The sequence below is a fragment of the Neophocaena asiaeorientalis genome, unplaced genomic scaffold (genome assembly GCF_003031525.2).
Source record: "Neophocaena asiaeorientalis asiaeorientalis breed wild unplaced genomic scaffold, Neophocaena_asiaeorientalis_V1.1 scaffold33, whole genome shotgun sequence".
NCBI classification, from domain to species: Eukaryota; Metazoa; Chordata; class Mammalia; order Artiodactyla; family Phocoenidae; genus Neophocaena; species Neophocaena asiaeorientalis.
The window spans coordinates 2,101,671-2,124,448 of NW_020171988.1; the positions used below are offsets into that span (position 1 = coordinate 2,101,671).

Sequence of the window (22,778 nt, forward strand, 5' to 3'; positions counted from 1 at the left end):
CATCTGGTCATCACCTCTTCCTTGCTTCTCTGAATTCCCTCAGTTCCTTGTTAACTTACCTGGCCTGGGGCAGATGCTGCTTTTGTGTGGGAACCAGATTCTGTGGACTGTTCATGACCAAGCCAGTCTCCAAACATGGGATAAGCCAACAGTTTCTAATGGGGCCATTTTGTTTGTTATTTTTTTATTTTTATTGAAGTATTTTATTGAATTACAAAGTTGTGTTAGATTTTGGTATACAGCAAAGTGATTCATATATATATATGAATATGAATATATATTCATATATATGATATATACATATATATATCAGATTCTTTTCTATTACGGTTTATGACAGGATACTGAATATAGTTTCCTGTGCTATACAGAAGGACCTTGTTGTTTATCCACTTTATATATAGTAGTTTATATCTGCTAATCCCAGACTCCTAATTTATCCCTCCCCCATCTTTCCCCTTTGGTAACCATAAATTTGTTTTCTGTGTCTGTGAGTCTGTTTCTGTTTTGTAAATAAGTTCACTTGTATCATTTTTTTTAGATTCCATATATAAGTGATATATTTGTCTTACTCTGACTTAACGTCACTTAGTATGATAATCTCTATGTCCACCCATGTTGCTGCAGATGGCATTATTTTATTCTCTTTTATGGCCGAGTAGTATTCCATTGTATATATGTACCACATCTTCTTTATCCATCCATCAGTGGACATTTATGTTGCTTCCATGTCTTGGCAATTGTAAATAGTGCTGCAATGAACGTAGGGGTGCATGTATTTTTTGAATTAGAGTTTTATCTAGGTATATACCCAGGAGTGGGATTGCTAGATCACATAGTAGCTCTATTTTTAGCTTTTTAAGGAAACTCCATACTGTTCTCCATAGTGGCTGTACCCATTTACATTCCCACCAACAGTGTAGGAGGGTTCCCTTTTCTCCACACCCTCTCCAGCATTTGTTATTTGTAGACTTTTTGATGATGGCCATTCTGACTGGTGTGAGGTGATACCTCATTGTAGTTTTGATTTGCATTTCTCTAATGATTAATGATGTTGAGCATTCTTTCATGTGTTTGTTGGCAGTCTGTATATCTTCTTTGGAGAAATGTCTATTTAGGTCTTCTGCCCATTTTTTGATTGGGTTGTTTGTTTTTTTGTTGTTGAGCTGTATGATTGTTTGTGTATTTTGGAAATTAATCCCTAGTTGGTTGCATCATTTGCAAATATTTTCTCCCATTCTGTAGGTTGTCTTTTTGTTTTGTTTATGGTTTCCTTCGCTGTGCAAAAGCTTATTAGTTTGATTAAGTCCCATTTGTTTATTTTTGCTTTTATTTCTATTGCCTTGGGAGACTGACCTAAGAAAACATTGCTACAATTTATGTCAGAGAGTGTTTCGTGGGGCCGTGTTGGAAATTTTCATTTTCAGTTGTCACAGTGGCTGAGGTGAGGGGTTTCCCACAGAGAGTGGGACGGAATCATACATGATGAGTAGTTCCATGTCCCACATGACTCTGAAATGTCACATGGATAATACATACCCTGTATAATTATCTCATCCTAGAAACTAATTCTCTTTGACATCAAATTTGTTGAACAGTTGTAGTATGAAACTGAGTTTTCTGAGACTACAACTGCTGAGTAATGACTGTGCTTTGTTTGGTTGGGATTTTACCCAGTGTTTTTCATCATTTGAGAAAATCACATCGCACAGCGGGCACGTCACTTGAAGCATTTGTGTTGCCTCTACTGCACCTTGTGTTCGTAACTGTTACATTCACTGCGGTTTCACATATAGGTGCAAGCATCTAACTACATCATCATGTTTCCTGATGTGCTAATGCCTGACCACTTATAGTCAAAATATGCATTTTTATATCATAAATCACTTTTCTGAGAGTTCTCTTTTATATTATATTCAGAGCATTATATTGATTTTTTGACTGTATAGGTATGTTGTATTATTTATGAATTTCATTTTAGGATAACAAAGGTGTCTTTAAAAATATTCCTTACCAATGGGGGCATTGCGTCTGAGGGTGCTGAGGACCATTGGCCCTGCTAGTGGATGCTCTTCTGCTGGGTGTGAGGGTGTGGGTGTGCTCAGGGCGGTGATTCCCGGGGCGCTGGAGCTGACGCAAGCTGCCCCACACTGGGTGCCTTCTGGGGAGCACCTGCTGGTCGCCTGATGTGTGAGGCAAGTCCTGGATCCCAGGGTGGAAAGAGAAGGCTAGCACTGTCCCCTGGGAGACAAGACTGAAAACTGGATTCAGGGCAAGAGGAGTGCAGGGGGTGGGGGGAAACCTGCCCATGTTCTGTGAGATCAGAGGTTTGCAGAAAGGGTGGAGATGGAGGTACCATCACGAGACCAAAACTGGGAGCTGGAAAATTACAGCTTTGGGCGATTACGGATCTCACTGCTATGAATGTTCTAGTACGTGTGTTGGGTGAACACGTACTCACTTTTCCATCGGTAAACACCTAGGAGTGAGTTGCCGAGCTATCGTATGTGCCTATATTCAGCTTTAGTAGACAATGACGGGAGTTTTCCAAAGAGGTTGAAGCAATTTCCACTCCCACCAGCCAATGCACGAGCCTGAATAGAAACCCTATTCAGCAGCATAACAACGACAAGCAATGACCAGGAAGCCCCTCACAGACACTGTGTAGAGCCAAAGAAGGACACAAGAATTCACGTTCATATAAAGTTCAAATACAGGCACAAGGACTCCCCAGGGCTAGCAGCCAGGGTGGTGCACAGGGAGCAGTGCAGAGACTGGACAGGAGCTGAAAAGGCTTCTAGAGGCCGGGGAGTTCTGTGCCTCCACCCAAGTGCTGGCTTCTAGGTTGTGTCCCCTTTGCAGGAATCCAGTGGGCTGTACACTTAGGATCCGTGTCCTTCCTGCCAGGTACACTTCAACACTGAACATGCACTAACACTGAACACGGGCATGTGACAAGGAAGCTGTAAGTATCCAGGGTCCTCTCTTCATCTCCTCACACCTGTGTCTGGAGACATTAAACTTTAGCTCTCCAGTGAGCATGGGTGACCTCGAATGTCTGTGTAGAGTCTGGAGTCAAATCTATGTTTGGAATCCTGGCTCTGGGTCTGATCAGCGCTGCCCCCAGCCCTGCTGCCTCCCCCCTCAGAACAGTTCCTTCTGGGCACAGCATCAAGGGTATTAACAGACACTGCCTTCTCCCCAGCTGTTGGGGGTACCTTATGAGTAAGTTTGAACTTGGCGTTCCTTGTCCCATCTACAGAGTGACCAGTCAGGGTCTGGAGAAGCAGCCCTGGACCTCGTGATGGTCACAGTGGCCACACCATCTGTTCATTTATCCAGTGAAAGCAGGGGAGGGCTAGATCAGGTACAGGCAGGAGGTGCGCTCACACCCAACAGCCTGGAAATGAGACTTGAAAATGAGACGTAGTCTTCCCGGGCATGGTGGACACCCAGAGGCCCTAGCACTGACCCCACGCTAATGAGCATTGTTTTCTTTGAACAGCCCTTCCCGGCCTGGATCAGAAGAAGCGTGGCGGCCACAGAGCATGCTGCCTGCTGACCCCCCCGCCACCCCCTCTGTTCCCACCACCGTTCTTCAGAGGGGGCCGAAGTCCGGTGAGTAGCTTTGGGCTCATGAGAGAGCAGAAATGCAGGTCCCAGGGCCACCACACAGCTCACCTTCTCCCCCACTGCTCAGTGGGAGTCTGTCCGGAGGGATCTAGCTCTCTGCCCTCACGTGGTACGCAGAGCCCAGATTGGACATTTAGCTGTTTCTGGTACGTGTCTCTTCTCTCACCACCTTAAACAAGTGATGAAGGGAAATGCTTCTCAGCAGGGAATTGGACTTGGCAAGGTGTCCCATCCTCTCAAAAACATTGAGGTGAATTTATAACTTTCTGGGCTCCTATCAGTGGCTCCGACATGGAATTTTCCCTTCTGTCTTTCTTCTCCCCAAGTGCTTGCTTGTGAAATTCCCTTCCGCAGTCCGAATTGAACTTACACCATATCCATGAGGTGACACAGGAAACAGTCCTGTGAGAGGGAACGGAAGTGGGGAGAGAGGAAAAGGTGAGGAAAGAGCAGGGTCGGAGAAGCTGACCTAGAAGATAGCTGGCCAGGGCATTTCAGGGATTTGAGATGCTCAGATCTTTCCAGAACCTCTTAGACCTGTACCCCCCAGTACAGTAACCACTGGCCCTATGTGACCAGCTCCAGTTGAGATGTGCTGAGTGTAAAATACACATTGGATGCATTTTATAAGAATGTAAAATATCTCAGTAATTTTTTTACATTGAATATACATTGAAATAATAATACTTGGAATGTATTGGGTAAGATAAAATACTTATTAAAATTAATTTCACTTGTTTCCTTTTACCTTTTTCATGTGGCTACCAGGAAATTTTGAACTATATAGGATGTCTCGCATTGGTGGCTCACATTATATTTTTCTTGGACGGTGCTGTCCTGGACATTGGATAAAAGGCCCCTGAGTGAGCTTCCTAACTCCGTCTGAGAGGTCATTATCTCTCTGTAATCCATTCAAACCAGGTTTGTCTCAGAGCAGATGAGAGAATGGAAACTGGAGACCCAGAGGTCACCTTCTTGAGACGCCCACTGGGTGTCAGGGAAACGCCAGCCTCAGGGGCTGGGCTATAGAACAGGTCTGTGTCCAGGAGGTAACCATTCTTCTGTCCCCCAAGTCTGACCTGTAACCTGTGTCGCTTTGCCTTGAAGCTTCTCTCCCCAGAAATGAAGAATCTCGTCCTGGAACTGGAGACCACACGGCCCCCATGCGTGCAAGGGTCGCTCAGCTCCCCCGGGCCTCCGGGGCCCCAGGTCGGTGCATCCCCCAGGCCCTACCCCGCTGTCCTCTGTTCAGAGCAGGGATGCCCTCTGGGCAGAGCTGCCCGTTTTCAGGTGACATGAGGTTGTCTTCCTGCCCTGGAGGAGCCACATGGACAGAACACTGGTTCACCTCTGGGGGATTCTGCCTCCCAGCCTTGATGTCCTCCTCCACACAATGGGGATAATAACTTCCCTTGCAGTACTGGATTTGGGGGGTGACCAAGTGAGCTGCTTGGTCGCTTGGGCACCCCCAAAGTGGTGATAATGGGTGTGGTGATTATTATAGTTATCGCCAGACAAACATTTGATGACAATGTGACCCCACCAGTGGACCCAGAGGTACCTGCATTCAGTCCAGAAAAATGGAGGTAACAGGGAACTTGTTACCCTGAGCTCAGTTTGGCCCCCAGATACTGGCACCACGTAGCTCACCTCTCCCCACCAAAGCTCAAGTAAGAGTGAGAAGCAGGCAAAATGCTAGAGAAAGGATTTTCTAGGCAGACAAAGAGTACCCTCCAGAGACCCTGTCTCACGGACTCCTGGCCCCTCTGGCCAGCCTGAGAGAGGGGGTCCATCGAGGAGGAACATCCCTCAGCCTGGGGTCTGGGCCTGCCATGGGGACGAGAAAGAGGAATTATGTCACCCTTCCTGGGGAACCCCTCCTGTGGCTTTCCATCATGGGAAGAAGACCAGACAAACTCCTCACCCTGGGAGCAAAGCCCACACGCGGGGACCCGTTATCTCCTGCATCACCTCAAACGACCACCACTGCCCACTCAATGCAGCCACAGTGCACCTGTTGAGTCCTCAAGCACCCGAAGCTTGCTCCAGCCTTAGGGCCCTGAGGCTTGTGGCTCCGGCTGTTTGGCACTTTCTGCCTTCTGATTTTCACCATGACCAGCTCCTTTGTCCCTCAGCACTCAGTGTGCCCACCACCTCCTCAGACACGTCTGCACGACCACTCCGCCTGCAGTACCCTCCCCGTCACTCTCCACCCAATGACCTATTTTCTTTCTCAGCAGAGTTTTCTCACGTTGTTATGGTTTTCTTATTTTTTGTTCCTGGCTCCTTGGTCTCCCCTCCATAAATTGTCAGCTCTATGGCTGGGGTTGGCAAACTATGGCCAGGGGTCCAATCTGGCTTTTTTTTGTAGTTAAATATTATCGTCTCTGGCTGCTTTTGCACTAACGGGTAGAGTTGATTAGTTGTGACAGAATTGCTATATCAGAGCCAAAGCCTAAGATACTTCCTATCTGGCTTCTTACAGAACCAGTAAACTGACCCCTGGTCTTGCGAGCAGGGACATTGTCTACCTTGCTCATGCTGTGTGCCCAGCCCACACCAGTGCCCGGGGTGTAGAGCTTCCCCATCAATATTTGTTGAATGCAATGAGGAAAACAGGTGGACCAGAGCTGCCACAGAGGGGCTGGGGAGTCCGCATAAAGGCATGGTGGGCACCCGAGGGTCAGCTCTGGGGGGATTTCTATCTTCCCAGCCTTGAAGTCCATGCTGACAGCAAGTGATAGCACATGAGAAACGATGCTGAAAGCTCAGCCTCCCTGCACTGGTGCCGAATCAAATCTCAGAGACAGAGTTTTGGGTGAAGTAGAAGAGGACAGCTTTATTACTTTGCCAGGCAAAGGGGGCCACAGCGGGCTAATGCCCTCAGAACTGTGTGTCCCAACCCCAGAGGACTGGATGAAGAGTTTTATAACAGTGGTTCAAGGGTGGGGTCTCTGACAAGATTAGGGTGTGAGCAGGGCCTGCCCTCCTTCAACCTCATCTCCTCACCTTGATGAGCTTCTCTGGTCCCTTTAATCTTGCCTCAGGTGGTCTCCTGGCTGCTCGTCCTTTGTTCGAATCCACCCTTTGGAACTCAGGGAAGGTCATAGAGGCTGGAGTCTTGCCTACAAGAAACAGGGGACAGTAAGGCCAGACACTATAAAGCTCTTAGAGGAAAACATAGGCAGAACACACTATGACATAAATCACAGCAAGATCCTTTTTGACACCCTTCCTAGAGAAATGGAAATAAAACCAAAAATAAGCAAATGGGACCTAATGAAACTTCAAAGCTTTCGCACAGCAAAGGAAACCATAAACAAGATGAAAAGACAACCCTCAGAATGGGAGAAAATATTTGCATATGAAGCAACTGACAAAGGATTAATCTCCAAAATTTACAAGCAGCTCATACAGCTCAATATCAAAGAAACAAACAACCCATTCCAAAAATGGGCAGAAAACCTAAACAGACATTTCTGCAAAGAAGATATACAGATTGCCAACAAACACATGAAAGGATGCTCAACATCACTAATCATTAGAGAAATGAAAATCAAAACTACAATGAGTTATCACCTCACATCAGTCAGAATGGCCATCATCAAAAAAATCTACAAACAATAAATGCTGGAGAGGGTGTGGAGAAAAGGGAACCCTCTAGCACTGTTGGTGGGAATGTAAATTGATACAGCCACTATGGAGAACAGTATAGAGGTTCCTTAAAAAACTAAAAATAGAACTACCATATGACCCAGCAATCCCACTACTGGGCATATACCCTGAGAAAAACATAATTTGAAAAGAGTCATGTACCACAATGTTCATTGCAGCTCTATTTACAATAGCCAGGACATGGAAGCAACCTAAGTGCCCATCGACAGATGAACAGATAAAGAAGATGTGGCACATATATACAATGGAATATTACTCAGCCATAAAAAGAAACGAAATTGAGTTATTTGTGGTGAGGTGGAAGGACCTACTGTCTGTCATACAGAGTGAAATAAGTCAGAAAGAGAAAAATAAAATGAATACTGTATGCTAACACATATATGTGGAATCTAAAAAAAAAGAAAAGGTTCTGAAGAACCTAGGGGCAGGACAGGAATAAAGATGCAGACGTAGAGAATAGACTTAAGGACATGGGGAGGGGGAAGGGTAAGCTGGGACGAAGTGAGAGAGTGGCATGGACTCCCGTGGCCGGGCCGTGGGACAAAAACGCACTCTTCACATCTTAAAACAGAAGACTTTTGCTGTACGTGGTACCCATAGATCCACCATGGGAATTTCTGTGTCAGCTGCTCCTGCGAGCAAAGGCTAACTTCTGCCTTGTCTGGGCCCCAGGGAAACTTGGTAAGAGCAGCCGAAAAGACGTGAGAGGTGGTGCAGCATCTCGTTGTCAGCAAATAGCATATCTTCACGTCTCTTTAGCTGCTCTCACCAAGCACTTAGGATGTTTCGGGCAACCCAAGAATTCCAGGGAGAAAATGAAAATCACAGAGAGTAGGTGTGTGACCATTCATTACAATGGTGCTACTGGAAACAGCCTGGAGAAAGCAAGAAGAGGGGGCCTAGGGAGGAGGGTCCTGGGCTGGAGAGTGTGGAGTGTCCTTCCTGCCGTGTCTGGAGCCCTGAATCTGCAGAGAGAAGGAGGCTGCTGAGGAGCTAGGGCCCAAGGAGCCCCTCCCGGCCTTGGCTTCCTCCCACCGGCCTGCCTTGGGCTCATGCATGCTTTCTTCACTTCTTATCTTGATTGTGTAGGGCCCGCCTGGGCTTCCCGGCAAGACAGGACCAAAGGGAGAAAAGGTACGAACCACCTGTGTCTTCACCCCACCTCTCCTTGGTAGTTCCAGCCTGTTTTCTGGGGGCGCCACTGAGGGTTTGCAAGTTCAGATTTCAAAGCACGTGCTAATCCTGCCTTAAGTGCGTGAGGATGGGCTCCGGGGTGACTGGGCTGCTGAAGGTGTGGGACCCCGCCGGTGCATCTGGGGGGGCCCCCTGACGTGGCGGGGGTGCTGTGAACCGCCAGGTGACCAAGCCGCATGGGCATGCCCGCTCATCAGCCCTGCTAAGCCCTCTGATTCCAGAACTTTTCCTCCAAAGCAGCCTCTGCTTACCTGTCTTCTCCATCCACAGGGGGAGCTTGGCCGACCGGGAAGGAAGGTATGGTCCATGCTGTTCTGTCAGCATTACGCGGGCAGCTGTGCTCGGTGTGCATGAGTGTGTGCACTCCTAGGGGTGGGGACCAGCCGCACACCTCCGCGGCCCTGATACCCAGATGGCTGATGACAGCGCTGCCATCCTGATGAGGACAGTAGTGACTGGCATTTGGACTTCTGCCAAAGGCTGCCAAGCCTGGCCAGATTTCCCCCAGCCTCACACCACCTCATCCTGCCATCCATCAGAGAAACCCTCCAAGGAAGGCCTCAGCCAGAGGCACCAAATGACTCTCACTGTCAATTTGATTAAAGTGGAATAAAGTGTCAGACAGAAACAAATGGCTTTGCTTTAAGGCCCAGCTGAAATAAGTGGGAGTTACTTCAGGTCACAGGGACTCAGTAAACCAAACACATGTTATTAAGGTTCTCATTAGTGTCAGGAAGGAGTCAACCCCCTGCCGCTTGCTGTAGTCAATGGATGCTGGCACTGAAATTGTAGGTCTTTGTGATATAGAAGAAGGTTCAAAACTTTGGCCAAGAAAGATGCCTCTGGTTCTAAATATAAATTACTATTTTCCCCGTTAAATGTTTTATTCAAATACTTTCACTATTTTCACTATAAGGCCTCAAACAGACCTTTGTAAGGCAAAATTCCAACCCTTTAAGGCACAGCTGACCACTCCAGTCAAGGCCCAGCGGTCGACTGAAGTGCTGGGTTGGGAGGATTCTGCCATCGTCTCCATGCTCAGGACTAACGAGGGCCGTGATTGATTAGTGATGTCTGCCGTGGATGAGGAAGGCAGGAGCAGGAACTAGTATACATGCCAGTGCCTGTGATGTCTGGGTAGGGGCTGAGCCTTCCACATCTCCAGCTTGGCTAACTGAAATGAGCCAGTGGGTGCAGAGGTCAACATAGACCCCAAGTCGCTGCTCCCATGCTCTCTTGCAGGGCTTACTCTTCCATAGCTCCTTGGCTTATGTTGGGTTCCCTAGACACAGAGATAGAGATGGTCCATGCCATGTGCAAGTGAATTAATGATTAAGGGAGCTCTCTCCAGAGGAGCCTGAGGGGAGGGGAGACCCAGATGGGGCAGGGAAAGAAACCCAGCATGGGGTGGTATCAGATGACATCCAACTTCAGTCTGATCCCTAGGGGAGCTCTGGAGTGTGAATGGCACCAGAGAATTTGTCCTGCCTTACCTTGATGTAAGGGGGCTGGGCTGTTGGCTGCAGGAAGGGGAGGTACATCAATTGCTGGGCAGCTCCAATTGCCCCCGGCAAACCCACACTTGCAGGTTGTAAGAAGGAAAGTGTTGGTACAGCAAGGAAGGTAGCCCCTGGGAAATGGGCATGCTGAGCAGGGGGGGAAGACCTTGAGGGAGTACCCCCAGCATCTGCTGCTGCTCTCCAAACATAATCCTCTCCCCTCCTACACTGCCTCCTTGGGGAGACCTATGGGAATGCAGGGGACATTTGGGTGGATGGGTAGAGATGATAACAATCGAAGAACCAAGAAGTTTAGAATCCCTTCCCTACCACCTTCCATTTCTTGAATAGAAAAATCTTGTGTGTCGACATAATGTGACACCAAGGGCTTTAACTCATACCCGAGTGGCCCAACTTTCTAGGCCATCAGTCTTTGGAGGGTGGGGATGAGGGTCCTGGGGCCATGCTTGGAGGCCCCATACTCCCCTCTAGGCCACAGAGATAAATGTGTGTTTTTACAGGGAGGGAAACAAACCCAGTTGTCCTGACTTTTGTTCTCTGTCTTTGAAGGGCAGACCCGGCCCCCCAGGTGTTCCTGGCATGCCTGGGCCTGTTGGCTGGCCCGGCCCTGAAGGCCCCAGGGTAAGTGTGGCAGCTCTCAGGGCTCCAGTGGCATCAGAACTGGAGGGGAGAAGATGGCGGCTCCCCAGGCCCCTGGCACATAGTCGGTGAAACTCACTTCCTCCAGATGGGGAGGAAGGAGAGAGCCTGAGGACTGACCCAAGGTCCCTAAACACTTCCTCCTTTGCTTGGACAGCAAGACCTTGGTCAGTCCCACAGCTCAGCTTCTGTGAGAGGAGAAACGAGGGGCTGCCACCTCTTTCCCAGCGGCCCGGTCCTCCTTTGTCCTGAGAGTTAGTGTGCAATTCTTTGGTTCCCTGAGATGACGCAAGAGGGGCTTGTGCCTAGGAAGCTGTTGGCCTGTCATGCAGGGGGTGGAGGGTGAGGGCATGGGAGTTGGGGGCTGGAACAACGGAAATCCTATATTCACAGAGGGATTGCCAAATGCTGGTGAAATCCCCGTCCTCAGACAGGTTAGGAAAAGCTAATACATCCACACCCATGTCTTTTTACACACTTTGGTCATAGACTATTGGGTGCAGAGGCCACGACTCCGAAATTTGACCTGCAGAAGTCAGGGGTGAGCAGGTGAATGTCACTGTCTGCTCTGACTCACTTATTGGCTGTATTTATTCTGAGAATAGAAAATTGTTCCCAGTCCTCTTAGGAAAAGTGCCAAGGATATTTCTTGAAAAATCCACTGTATAGAGCTGAGCCGTCCAATATGGCAGCCACTAGCCACATGTGGCTACTGAACCCTTGAAACATGCCTAGTGCCACTGAGGAACTGAATATTTAATTTTAATGAATTTAAGTTTGAATTTAAAAACCTGTACTCAATTCAGTTAGTTGAAAATATATAAGTATTTTGGAGTAAATTGAGTATGTGAATCTGCTTTTTTAACTATAAATTTTTTGAAATCTAAATACAGATCAAGTATTTGAGATGAAAATTTAGCACCTGAATTGAGATGTGATTTAAATGTAAAATACACAACAGATTTCAAATATTTATTATGAAAAATGGATTGTAAACCTCTCATGAATAATTTTTACATTGATGGCATGTTTAAAATGATAATTAGATTAAATTAATTAGAGTAAATAAAATATGTTGTTAAAGTTAATTCCATCTGTTTAGTTTTACTTTTAATGTGACTTCTAAAAAAAGTTTAATATTAAGCATGTGGTTCACCTTATATTTCTACCGTTTATCGCTGGTTAAAATTTTTCAGCACAAAGGGCATTGAAAGTTCCAACTGTAAACCATTCTGAGGGGTAACAGATCCCACCCATGAATCCTAGTCCCCAGCCTCCGTAGTATACACCCAGAGGCTGATGTTCACTCTGCTTGGCTGCAAACGTAGGGTAAGAGTATATGGAAACATCAGAAAGGCCCTCACTATGCAAAGAGTAGAACAGATGTAGTTTTTTGGGGGTGTGGATACCTTGTCCTTTGAGGCCCCAGTGCCTGCATGCTCTCTCCCCCTCCCTTTCCCAGCCTTCTCTGGGAGAAGATCAAACATCAATTTACAACATGTTAGTGAGCATTTAGTTGGAAGATCTGCTTTACCTTGGACAATTTCATTCTATGTTTCATGTCAAATACCAGAATGAAGTGTGGAGTCTGTAGTCTTGGGCCCCTGGGAGCCAGCAAGGGAGGATTTGGGGTCCTCAGATTCACAGGCCAGCCCCAGTGTCCCCAGTTCTATCCTGATCTTGCCCACGCCTTTCCTGGTTCAGTTTCTCTAGGAAATGTCACTGTAGGTCTTTTTCCCCCTTCTTCTGATTCCCACAGGGTGAAAAAGGTGACCTGGGGATGATGGGCTTGCCAGGGTCAAGAGGACCAATGGGCTCCAAGGTCAGTGTGTTGGTCCAGATAGATTTTTCCAGGCCTTCTTACTAAGGCTCTGGAGCAGCTGATGTCTATAAAGTGGGGACTGTGTAGCTGCCGTCCTGGGCTGGGGATTGTCACAGATATTGGAGAGCCCCTTGACAGAGTGTGCTTACCTTTACCAGCCCTTTGGGGGACATCGTGTCCTGGGACACAGGGGCAGAGGGATGCCATTCCTGCCGTTATCTTGGGCAGCGAGGGTCAAGCCCCTGGACAACAAGGCAGATGGAAACCTTTGTTTGGACCTTTGGGAGAGTAAGAAAAGCAGTGTTCTTTTTAGCCCTGGTTTAAACACAACCCTCAGGGACATCTTTGTATTTACTGCTGCAACTCCCCCACGCCCCCAAAAAAACGTGCAGCCCAATGTGGAGACACATCTCACCACCACTCTTGCACCAAACCCAAAGGTCCTACAGGGCCGATTGTCAATTCACCTTCTGCTTTCTTTTAGGGCTACCCTGGATCCAGAGGGGAAAAGGTTGGTGCTTGTCTCTGATGGCTCCCCAGAGCCTGGTCTGGGCTGTTGGGTCTGGGGTCAGTGATGAGCAGAGGATGGGCCCAGGGGTCACTTTAGTCAGCGACTGCAGCCACCACTCCTAGATATTACCCTGTCCTTTGTCAGGGGGCTGCGAGACAGGAGTGAGGGGCCTCCTAGCCAGGGCAAGTGGGTTAGGGAGGAGCTCCTGGAGGAGGTGGAAGCCCCTCAGGCGGGGCAGTGAGAGCTGAAAGTTGTGCCAGGTGCAGTGTGAACACAGCTGACATGGGGTGCTGCACAAAAATGGCAGATGTGTTCTTAGAGCAAGCTTCTACCACACAACCTTCTTGTCTGTCAAAAACGGAGCAAAACCCAAATAACCCAGCCAGACCCTGGGGACAAATTTCCTAGAGGATAAGAGAAAATCTGGGACCCGGAATTTTTTGTGGGTTGTCCTTTATTAGTGTAGAGGTCTTTGAGGTCAAAATAGAAGTTTATCTCACAAAGCATGCCTTCCCTGGGCCAGTCTCCTAACCTCTGAGCCTGTTTCTTTGCCTGGGAAGTGAGGGTGCTGACCTATGGAGCTTTCAGTTTGAAATGCTCCAGTTCCCCCTCCCCCCCAGTGGAGTTAACACATTGACTCTCTCCTGTGGTTTCCTCCTAGGGATCCAGAGGTGAAAGGGGTGACTTGGGTCCCAAAGGAGAAAAGGTAATGGGCATTGCATAAAAATGATAAACTTCAACAGAAGTGGCAGCCCCTGCCCACCCCCATCTTGCAGGCTGACTTGCTGAATGAATGAATGAATGAATGGCTGACTGACTGTCAGAATGACTAACCAACTGACTCTCTGATTGACTAGCTGGCTGACTGACTGGCTGACTGGCTGTTTGTCTGACTGACTGACTGACTGACCGACTGGCTGACTGTCTGTCTGTCTGACTCACTGGCTAGCTAACTGGCTGACTGACCAACTGGCTGATGGCTGGCTGGCTGGCTGGCTGGCTGACTGACTGGTTGTCTGTCTGACTGACTGGCTATCTGACTGACTGACTGACTGACCGACTGTCTGACTGTCTGACTGACTGACTGGCTGACTGGTTGGCTGGCTGGCTGACTGACTGGCTGGCTGGCTGGCTGGCTGACTGACTGGCTGACTGACCGACTGGCTGACTGGCTGACTGACTGGCTGACTGACTGGTTGGCTGGCTGGCTGACTGACTGGCTGGCTGGCTGGCTGGCTGACTGGCTGGCTGACTGACTGGCTGACTGGCTGGCTGGCTGGCTGGCTGACTGACTGACTGACTGTCTGACTGGCTGGCTGGCTGGCTGGCTGACCGACTGGCTGACTGGCTGACTGACTGGCTGATTGTCTGACTGTCTGACTGACTGACTGGCTGGCTGGCTGGCTGGCTGGCTGGCTGGCTGGCTGGCTGACCGACTGGCTGACTGGCTGACTGACTGGCTGACTGACTGACTGGCTGACTGACTGACTGGCTGACTGACTGACTGGCTGACTGGCTGACTGACCGACTGGCTGACTGACTGACTGACTGACTGACCGACTGGCTGACTGGCTGGCTGGCTGACTGACAGGACTTTATCTTGAAGAGCTGACCAAACTCTTCCTCAGCCCTTTCAAGCATTATTTCAGAGGCAGTCACTGTGTTTGTTGTTCTCTTCACAGGGTTTCCCAGGACTTCCTGGAATGTTGGGGCAGAAAGTAAGTACCTAGAAGTAGTAAAAATAGGTCTCAGTAACAAATTAGACCTTCCAAGCACAGCAAAAAGAGGTCTGCCTCTGCATTCATCAGGCATGAAAAGCGGGTTTCACTGTGGAAGTTTCTGGTTTGAAAGGGGAGCAAGTTGTTGAATGCATCAGTGGGACCTCCCTCCAGCTCAGTGGGAAGAAGGGATTCCCCACCTGAGGGCAGAGAGGCGTTCCCTGCATCTTCTGTCTGTCAGAGGGCTATGGGACTGTTCAAAAGCAGAAAGCTTTGTGCCCGGGTACTCAGACTGGAGCAGCAGTGCTCAAGGACCCTGGTGTGGGTTTGAGACCACTGCTGCCTGCACCCAGCTCAGCGCTCCTTCAAGGGGGCACATGCACTGCCAGAGGCCCACAGAGTTATTTTAGTGGGTGACAGCTGAAACATTTCTTATTTGATAGGTAAATTTATTATCTATTTAAGTATTTAGTGGGATTTGCTTGGGACGAGGCTTAATAAAAAAGGAGTTAGTTTGGTTGACTTAAAGAAAAAATATTCAGTGAATAACAATAGAATGGTGTGCAGATGTGATAAAAACTGTGAAAGTGGCAACTGAGTGACAGATTTTTTTAAACTTTTACTTAAGGTTAAGGAAGAGGTATGGGGGGGCGAGGGGAGTGTCAGAGAAAGGTGCTTGAATGATCACTTAGGACAACCACCATCACAATGGTGGTTCCTCATGCTGTAAGGCACTGACATTGGAAACTTATTTTTGCCTAAGCCTCAGAGCACGATATTCTTCAAACAGGCAAATGGGATGCTTTCTTAGAACTCTAAATTGTTTTCAAGTTCGCCTTAAAATTTTATTTTCCAAACCTGAATGAACAATTTTTATCTGACTTTCTCTTGTCAGTAGATCATAGTTAAATAATTTCAATCATCCGACATGATTGTAATTTATCACTGCCTAAAGCTGTCAAAACCTCTGTCTCTGCTACCTACATAGAGTGTTGGGTTAAAAATAAATTAATAAGATTAATAGATTAATTAAGATTAATTAAGTTTAATTAAGATTAATAATCTATTAATAAGATTAATAGATTAATAAGCAAGTGAAAGGAAACATTAAGAGAGACAAATAATTTTATTTTTGTTTTCAAAATAGGTTAGTCTAGGTTTTCATTCACTGCAACAGTGGACATACATTCCTGTAAAATTAAGTAGGACAGCTTCTCTGGTCTCTGCACCATTTACTAGACTTGCCATACAGAGTTCTCTCTCTCTCCCAGGGCAGCCTGTTTAAGACAGAGCTGATGTGATGACCATAATTAGGTCTTTGGAGAGAAATTAGATCAAGACATTACTGGCTGCTTCCAGCTGGTGAAGAGAAGGACCACACTTTCTTCAGATGATCTTTTCCAAAAAATGATGCGTTTATGCTGCTGTTTTCTCCCAGCCAAACAAGATACCTCTCAGCCCCCTCTAAACAGCCAAGGAAAATTATGCAAACATCTCCATGGCCACAGAGAGTCCACCCTATCCTAGCAGGTCGAAGGACGTGACGGACGGGAAAGAAATCGTAGGTTTAGGGACAATTCTCGGTGAAGCAAAATGTTGGTAGCTTGACAAATTCATTATACTGGCTGAGCCAACAGGTAATTTCAGAGCTTTATGCTTGGTTCTTACTGTGCATTGGTGTTCCCTGGAATTTTCCATTGTGTTGTACCTCCTCTGGCCTTCCTGGGAGAAGTCGTCCGGGCGTTTATGCTCGTCTGAGTGGCCGGGTCAGCTCTTCACGGGCACCAGCTGTGGCCTAACAGAAACTCTCATGGCCGCTGTTGCTAAGCTTAGCTGGTGTGGTGCCTTCTGGGCCATGGAGGGGTTACTGGGGGTAGGAAGGATGCCCTGTGGGGTGGGTTCATGAGCCGAAGAAGCCACCAGTGGGCCTGGAATCCTGGAAGAGCACGGGGAAGGAGGGGATGAACCAAAATGGAGAGACGGGTTTTACAAAAGGCTGGCCTTAAACTCTGGAACTCTGCAGTTGGTACATGTGGTTCCGATGGTTCCAAATAGAGCTTTTCAATTAGGACTGTTGCTTACGCTGCTTTCTGTGCCTTTTACAATAACTAGATTGAGTATGTGAACATGTGTCTGGAACATCTCTCCCACTAAGAGTTTTTACCTGAATCAAATGGGAGTGAGGTGGAACTCAAACCAGCTTTTTACTGAAGAGTGGGGAATTATATAACGAGAGCAGAAACATCCCAAAGACGATAGTCGTCAAAACTGTGTCCAATCATCCAAAAACCCATAGATCCGAATTTGTGCTAAAAACAAAGCAAAGCACAGCATAAAATTTCAACTAAGAGAGAAGGCATTTCCCCCATCGGTGTCCCAGGCACAGGGGACTGAAATGCAGGCGCCTCCCACCCTAGCCTCTCTGGATGGGGATTTAGGAACCAAAATGTGTGCTGCCCGGCAGCTGTCTCTCTCAGATAGTGACCTCCCCACCCACGGTAACATTCTCCTTCCCGTCCTCTTCCTTGAAAAACTTCTCTCCCTTCACACGACCTCATCTCTCTCCCAACCTCCCAGAGCAGCCCGCCTGGACAAGACTGGGAGTGAGCAAGGAGAGGCCCCGTGGCCAGAGCTTGGATCGACCTGGAGCTGAGATTGCGCCTTGTTTCCTCGTTCCTCTCTTGCTTCTCTTTCTTCTTTCCAGGGTGAAATGGGACCAAAGGGCGAGCCCGGGATAGCAGGCCACCGGGGGCCCACAGGAAGACCAGGAAAACGAGGCAAGCAGGTATGGATCCCAGGGCTCACCGGACCTCCTGAGCTGGGGTGCGGGTGTAGAGAGGTGGGCAGGGCGGGGCGGACAGGTCAGGGACATTGCGGGGACACAGTCTCCAGCATCCTCTGGGCTGGGGGGCAGTAGCAGCACCCCTTCCGGGGCGCCTGGGCTCTCCACCGAGGCGGGAGTGCGAGGCGGATGGGGTAGGATGCCCGTCCAGCTGTGTCAAGGCTAGAGGCAGGAGTGGGTCTTCGGTTCATAAGAACAGGTCTGTCTTATACAAGGCAACTGGGAGTGGAAATCAGGTCTGCTCGTTCGCCCAGAAAACCTGCTTTTTGCCTCAGTGCCCCAGACGCAGATGGAGTTCTGGAATCAGCCCAGATATTTCCTGCTGTTCAAGGACCTGCTGGGTCTCAACAATAGGGTGCTTTCTCCTCACTCAAGATCCCCATTTGTAAATGACCCCTTTATTGGCACTATTCAGGGTTTAGGGAAAGTTTTCATTCTGAATTCCCCTGGTCAGCAGGCTCTTGTGTCAAACCATGTGATGTGAGCTGTCCCCAGGGCCTCAGAGAACCTCTCCCTTTTGCTCGAATGAGACGTGTGTGACCCCTACTCTTTTGTTTGCCAGTCTGTTGGCTTTTTACCTCCTTTCCCATTATACATGTAATATATGATCATCACAGAAAACAGAAAATTCAGAAAACTAGGAAGGAAATCATCTAAATATCTAACACCCAGGTACAACCATGTTACCATGTATGTACACTTCCTTCCAGTATTATTGCTTCCGTGGACTTTCTAGTCATTTGTTCCTTTTATATCCGATATATACTTATTGTATCCTAAACTTTTAACTTAAAAATCACAACACACACATTTTAACTTGTTACTGCATTCACTAAGCACTCTTACTCTTAAACATTTTTTTAAATCTCTGCATTGATTTTGGTAAATAAGTAACCAGAGTAGATAGCTTGGACAAAGAGAAGCCTAACTAAATTATAAATAATGCTGAGAAGTGAACGTGTTTGGGCACATTTCCATTCTTTCCTTAGGCTAGATCTGTGGCTTTCAGACTCTGGCTTCCATCAGAATCATCTTGGGGGCCGATTAAATACAGATTCCCTGCCCCTGCTGCACTGGTGGTGGTCCCAAGTGTGCCTCTCCTCTTCCCCAATGTCGAGACCTTACTTCCCAAAGACTCTGATACAACTGGGGCTGCAGCATGGGTTGTTGTTGTTTTTAAAGCCCCACATGAGTCTAATGTGCACCGGGATTCAGAACCACGGTAACACTACAAAGCCAATTCTGGTCTTTTCGAAATGAACTTAGGAAAGACATAGACTCCAACCTGATGAATCAGCTTCCATGATGACTTTTTTTTTTTTTTTTTTGCGGTACACGGGCCTCTTACTGTTGTGTCCTCTCCCGTTGTGGAGCACAGGCTCCGGACGTGCAGGCCCAGCAGCCATGGCTCACGGGCCCAGCCGCTCCGTGGCATGTGGGATCTTCCTGGACCGGGACACGAACCCGTGTCCCCTGCATCGGCAGGCGGACTCTCAACCACTGTGCCACCAGGGAAGCCCCCATGATGACTTTTGAAGCCACAATGTTGCAGTTTAATTTTTAAAGATTTACAGTTGGTGGCATGGCCATGGGTGGCTTCACAATGATGCCACAGATACTAATTTCCTAAAAACTAGGCTCAGAAAAAGAAGAAAAAAGGAAAAATCTTTTCAAAAAAATCGTTTTCTCCACTACTGCTGCATTCCATCCAGAATGTGTTATGCTTGGGGTTTGAGAAGCCGGTTGGCTTCTGTCATCTAGTTCTTTCCTTAGGCAGTGTTTGTCTTGTCCTGGTTAGGGCCAAAGCCAAGAAGGCTCTTTCTTGACCCTGTTGAGAATGATTTCATTGGAGCAATCTTAAAAACGACACCAGAAACACATCTGGGAGCTCAGAGAAGTTAGGGAAATGAGCTCATCTTCCTCCAGAGACGTTACAGACACCCGAGTGTGCTCCAGCCTAGACTGGACTCGTCAGCCTTGGGAGCGGGCCATGATACTTTTTTTTTGTCATGAATTAATGGCCTAGTAGAGTCTTACATACAGAGTGTTTGTTGAGCCATGGTGCTAAGAGTCTCTGGAGGTTATGGAAAGTCAACCCAAATCCTGGAATCAGAAATCTGGAAGGGGATCCAGGAGTAAGAACTGCAGATCCAGAAGGACTTTAGAGACCACCGACCCAATTCCCTGCATGTAGTCACCAGAAAACCTGGGGCCAAGGAAGTGGCCTGACCACCCAGGACCCCCAGCCAAGCCAGCTTCCAAGCAGGGTTAGAACCTGGAGATCTGAGACCAGCTTCTCCACAGCAATCTTCACATCACCCTCCTGCTTTAGGCCTGGCCTCCGGGCAGACCCAGGACAGCAGCTCTTGACTTTATCACACAAATCTTTAGTCACGGAGACACAACTTCCTTGACGGGAATCACCAGACTTGGTGGCAGTAAAGGAATAAAGAATGCTTTTCGGGCTTCCCTGGTGGCGCAGTGATAGAGAGTCCACCTGCCGATGCAGGGGACACTGGTTCGTGCCCCGGTCCGGGAAGATCCCACATGCCGCAGAGCGGCTGGGCCCGTGAGCCATGGTCGCTGAGCCTGCGCGTCCGGAGCCTGTGCTCCGCAACGGGAGAGGCCACAACAGTGAGAGGCTCCCGTACCGCAAAAAAAAAGAAAAAAGAATGCTTTTCCTGGAAAGCAGTACTCAGTGAGTCTCGCTCACAGGGACGAGGCTGTTCTGAATAGATAACTGAGCAGCAGAATATCTGATTACCGCTGAGGTCAGAACAAGGGGCGTTCCCAGCGCCTTCCAGCTGTGGCACGTCCTGTGCTCAGAGCCAGCTGATGTGGCTCTTAGAAGAACAAGCCTTCGCTGTGGCTATATTAAGACGGTGTGACTTCCTTTGCCATCTGGGACCCATCTTGGTTGCCCCACGGAATGCTAAGGCAAGGCTTAAGACTCCCTCCATGAGGGTAGAACTGGAGACAAACTCTGACCTCACGATCCCGCAGGAAGTGTTTAAGAACTCCTTGGACATTGCCGAGAGAGCCCCCAGGGCCATGTTGACAAGGCGGCAGGGCACACATCACATGGTGGTGAAAGGCGTGCCCGGCCTGCCTGTTCCCCAGGCTTGGCGAAGGTTACATTTCATTAGGTGGGCGAGGTAGCCACAGCACAAGGGTATGAAGGGGACCAGGCCAAAGCCATCAGGCACCAGTCACTGTCCCGGTCGGGCCCCGGGCACGAGTGGACAGTTAGCAAATGGCTTAGGGGAAGGATCTACAGGTGTGCCATCCTTGGTTTCTGGGGTCATTCCTAAGGGCAGCTCTGGGGGGAGATGTGTGCTCTTAACCCTCCCAGAGCAGACAGCAAAGAGGACATGCTGTGTGGAAAGACTATACCTGCAGGTGTGCCTTTCGTTAAGAATCAGGACTTTTCTAACTGTGGGAAAAAGATGAAACCGAGCCAGTTGCTGTGATAATCAGCTTGGCCCACAAAGCCAAGTGCAAACCACTTTTTCACCTTTGAGATCTCTGTTAGCCTCCCAGCAAACCTGTGCAGGTGTGTATTGCCTGGCCCCATTTCACAGATGGGAAAACGGAGGCACAGAGCAACAACGTGAGTTACCCAGGGTCTCATGGCCAAGATGAAAACCTAGATCTCTCGACCTAGAGCCAACAAACTACATTCGCTTTGTGTGTTCAGCTTCTCCTCCTTCCCCATTTGGTCTGGGGAAAGGATGTGAACAAAACAGATTCTGGCCCGCAGGGAGCTTCTGTCTCCTGGAGAGACACAGAGGAAATGACCACACGAACAATGGTAGTTACGATCAGGGATAAAGGCCGTGAAGGAAAAGGGCCCATGACAGGGAGAACTGACTTGGTCAGGCAAGGTCAAGGAAGGCTTTGCCGCAACTGTATTTTAGCTGGGAGCTGAAGGATGGGAGGGAGTTAGCTAGGCAGGAGGGTGGGAAGAGGGGTTTGGGGCCGAGAGAAGAGTCTGGAGAAGGGAAAGAAAAGGCATGGTGCTGTTGAAGACCAAGAACGCCAAAAGCCTGGGACACGCGTGGAAAGCCTGGCCGTGCAGGGCTGTGGAGGCTCCAGTAAGGAGCTGGGTCTTTATCCTGAGAGCAGCGAGAGGCCACGGGGTGGGAACAGCTCTTGTGCTGAGACAGAAATTGTCCTGATGAGCAGGCAGAGGCCTGATGCCAGGTGACTGGCCTAAATCCCTGCTCTTTCCTGAGCCTTTCTTTCCTCACCTGCCCAGTGAGGAGTGTGGTTTGGATTGGTTCCTACGTGTCTAGGACAGAGCAAGAAGTGATGTCTGTAGAAAGCAAATTTACTGTTACCTGAGGGGAGAGGGGTGGGGGAGGGGCATATTAGGGGTATGGGATTAACAGATACACACTACTATACATAAAATAGATAAGCAGCGAGGATTTACCGTGTAGCGCAGGGAGCTATACTCAATATTTTGTAATGACCTATAATGGAATATAATCTCCAAGAAAACCCCACCAAATCACTACAATGTACACCTGAAACTAACACAATATTGTAAATCAACTATACTTCAATTTTTCTAAAAAAAGTAATGTCTATAAACATGCATCCATCACTGTCTCAAATGTCACTTGCCCTGAGGTTTTTAGGAGCTTGCTGGTCCCTCTGGGACCTCTGGGACTGCATCCTCCCCCTGGTACTTGCTCCAAAGTGCAAGGTGGCCCCTAATTTAGAGATGAATTGGGGGGGGAGGTTTGCCATGTCCTGCTCTTATAATGGGCTCTGCCTTTCTCTCTGTCAGGGGCAGAAGGGAGATAGTGGAGTTGTAGGCCCACCAGGCAAACCTGGGCCTTCTGGTCAACCTGGCCGTCCGGGCGCCCCAGGACCCCCGGGTCCCCCGTCTGCAGGTAAGAGCTACACTGCTTCACCTGATCCACGCTGTTGCCCTCCTGGCCAGCCTCCCAGAGAGCACAGGGAGATGTCAGCAGAGGCCTGCCTTGTGTTCTGAGTTGGAAAATGCCAGAAGCATTTCAATATATTTCTAATTTATCCACAATTAGACCCATTCAAATTTTACATGAGAGAGATAAACACTATTCTGGCTTTGTTTTGGGATTTGGGAGAACAAATAGAGGAGTGAAAAAGAAAAAAATCACATTGGTGATGTCATTTACACTTTAAGTGAAAAATAACAGGCAAGTATTGCATCAACTAACACCCTTTTCTAGAA

At 48.4% G+C, this 22,778-nt stretch overlaps 1 protein-coding gene across 2 annotated transcripts in view; it reads left to right on the top strand.

Moving 5' to 3' along the window:
- Positions 1-22,778, top strand: part of COLQ (collagen like tail subunit of asymmetric acetylcholinesterase) — a 64,484-nt gene that overhangs the window by 29,403 nt on the left and 12,303 nt on the right. Inside the window, exons 2-12 of one of the 2 annotated variants that reach the window (XM_024747724.1) lie at positions 3,506-3,618; positions 4,741-4,842; positions 8,398-8,442; positions 8,773-8,799; positions 10,572-10,643; positions 12,421-12,483; positions 12,968-12,994; positions 13,656-13,700; positions 14,677-14,712; positions 17,417-17,497; positions 22,350-22,455. In XM_024747724.1, the coding sequence (XP_024603492.1) occupies positions 3,506-3,618; positions 4,741-4,842; positions 8,398-8,442; positions 8,773-8,799; positions 10,572-10,643; positions 12,421-12,483; positions 12,968-12,994; positions 13,656-13,700; positions 14,677-14,712; positions 17,417-17,497; positions 22,350-22,455 (717 nt within the window). The remainder of the gene's footprint in view (positions 1-3,505; positions 3,619-4,740; positions 4,843-8,397; positions 8,443-8,772; positions 8,800-10,571; positions 10,644-12,420; positions 12,484-12,967; positions 12,995-13,655; positions 13,701-14,676; positions 14,713-17,416; positions 17,498-22,349; positions 22,456-22,778) is intronic. The other variant, XM_024747732.1, reaches the window with a different exon arrangement.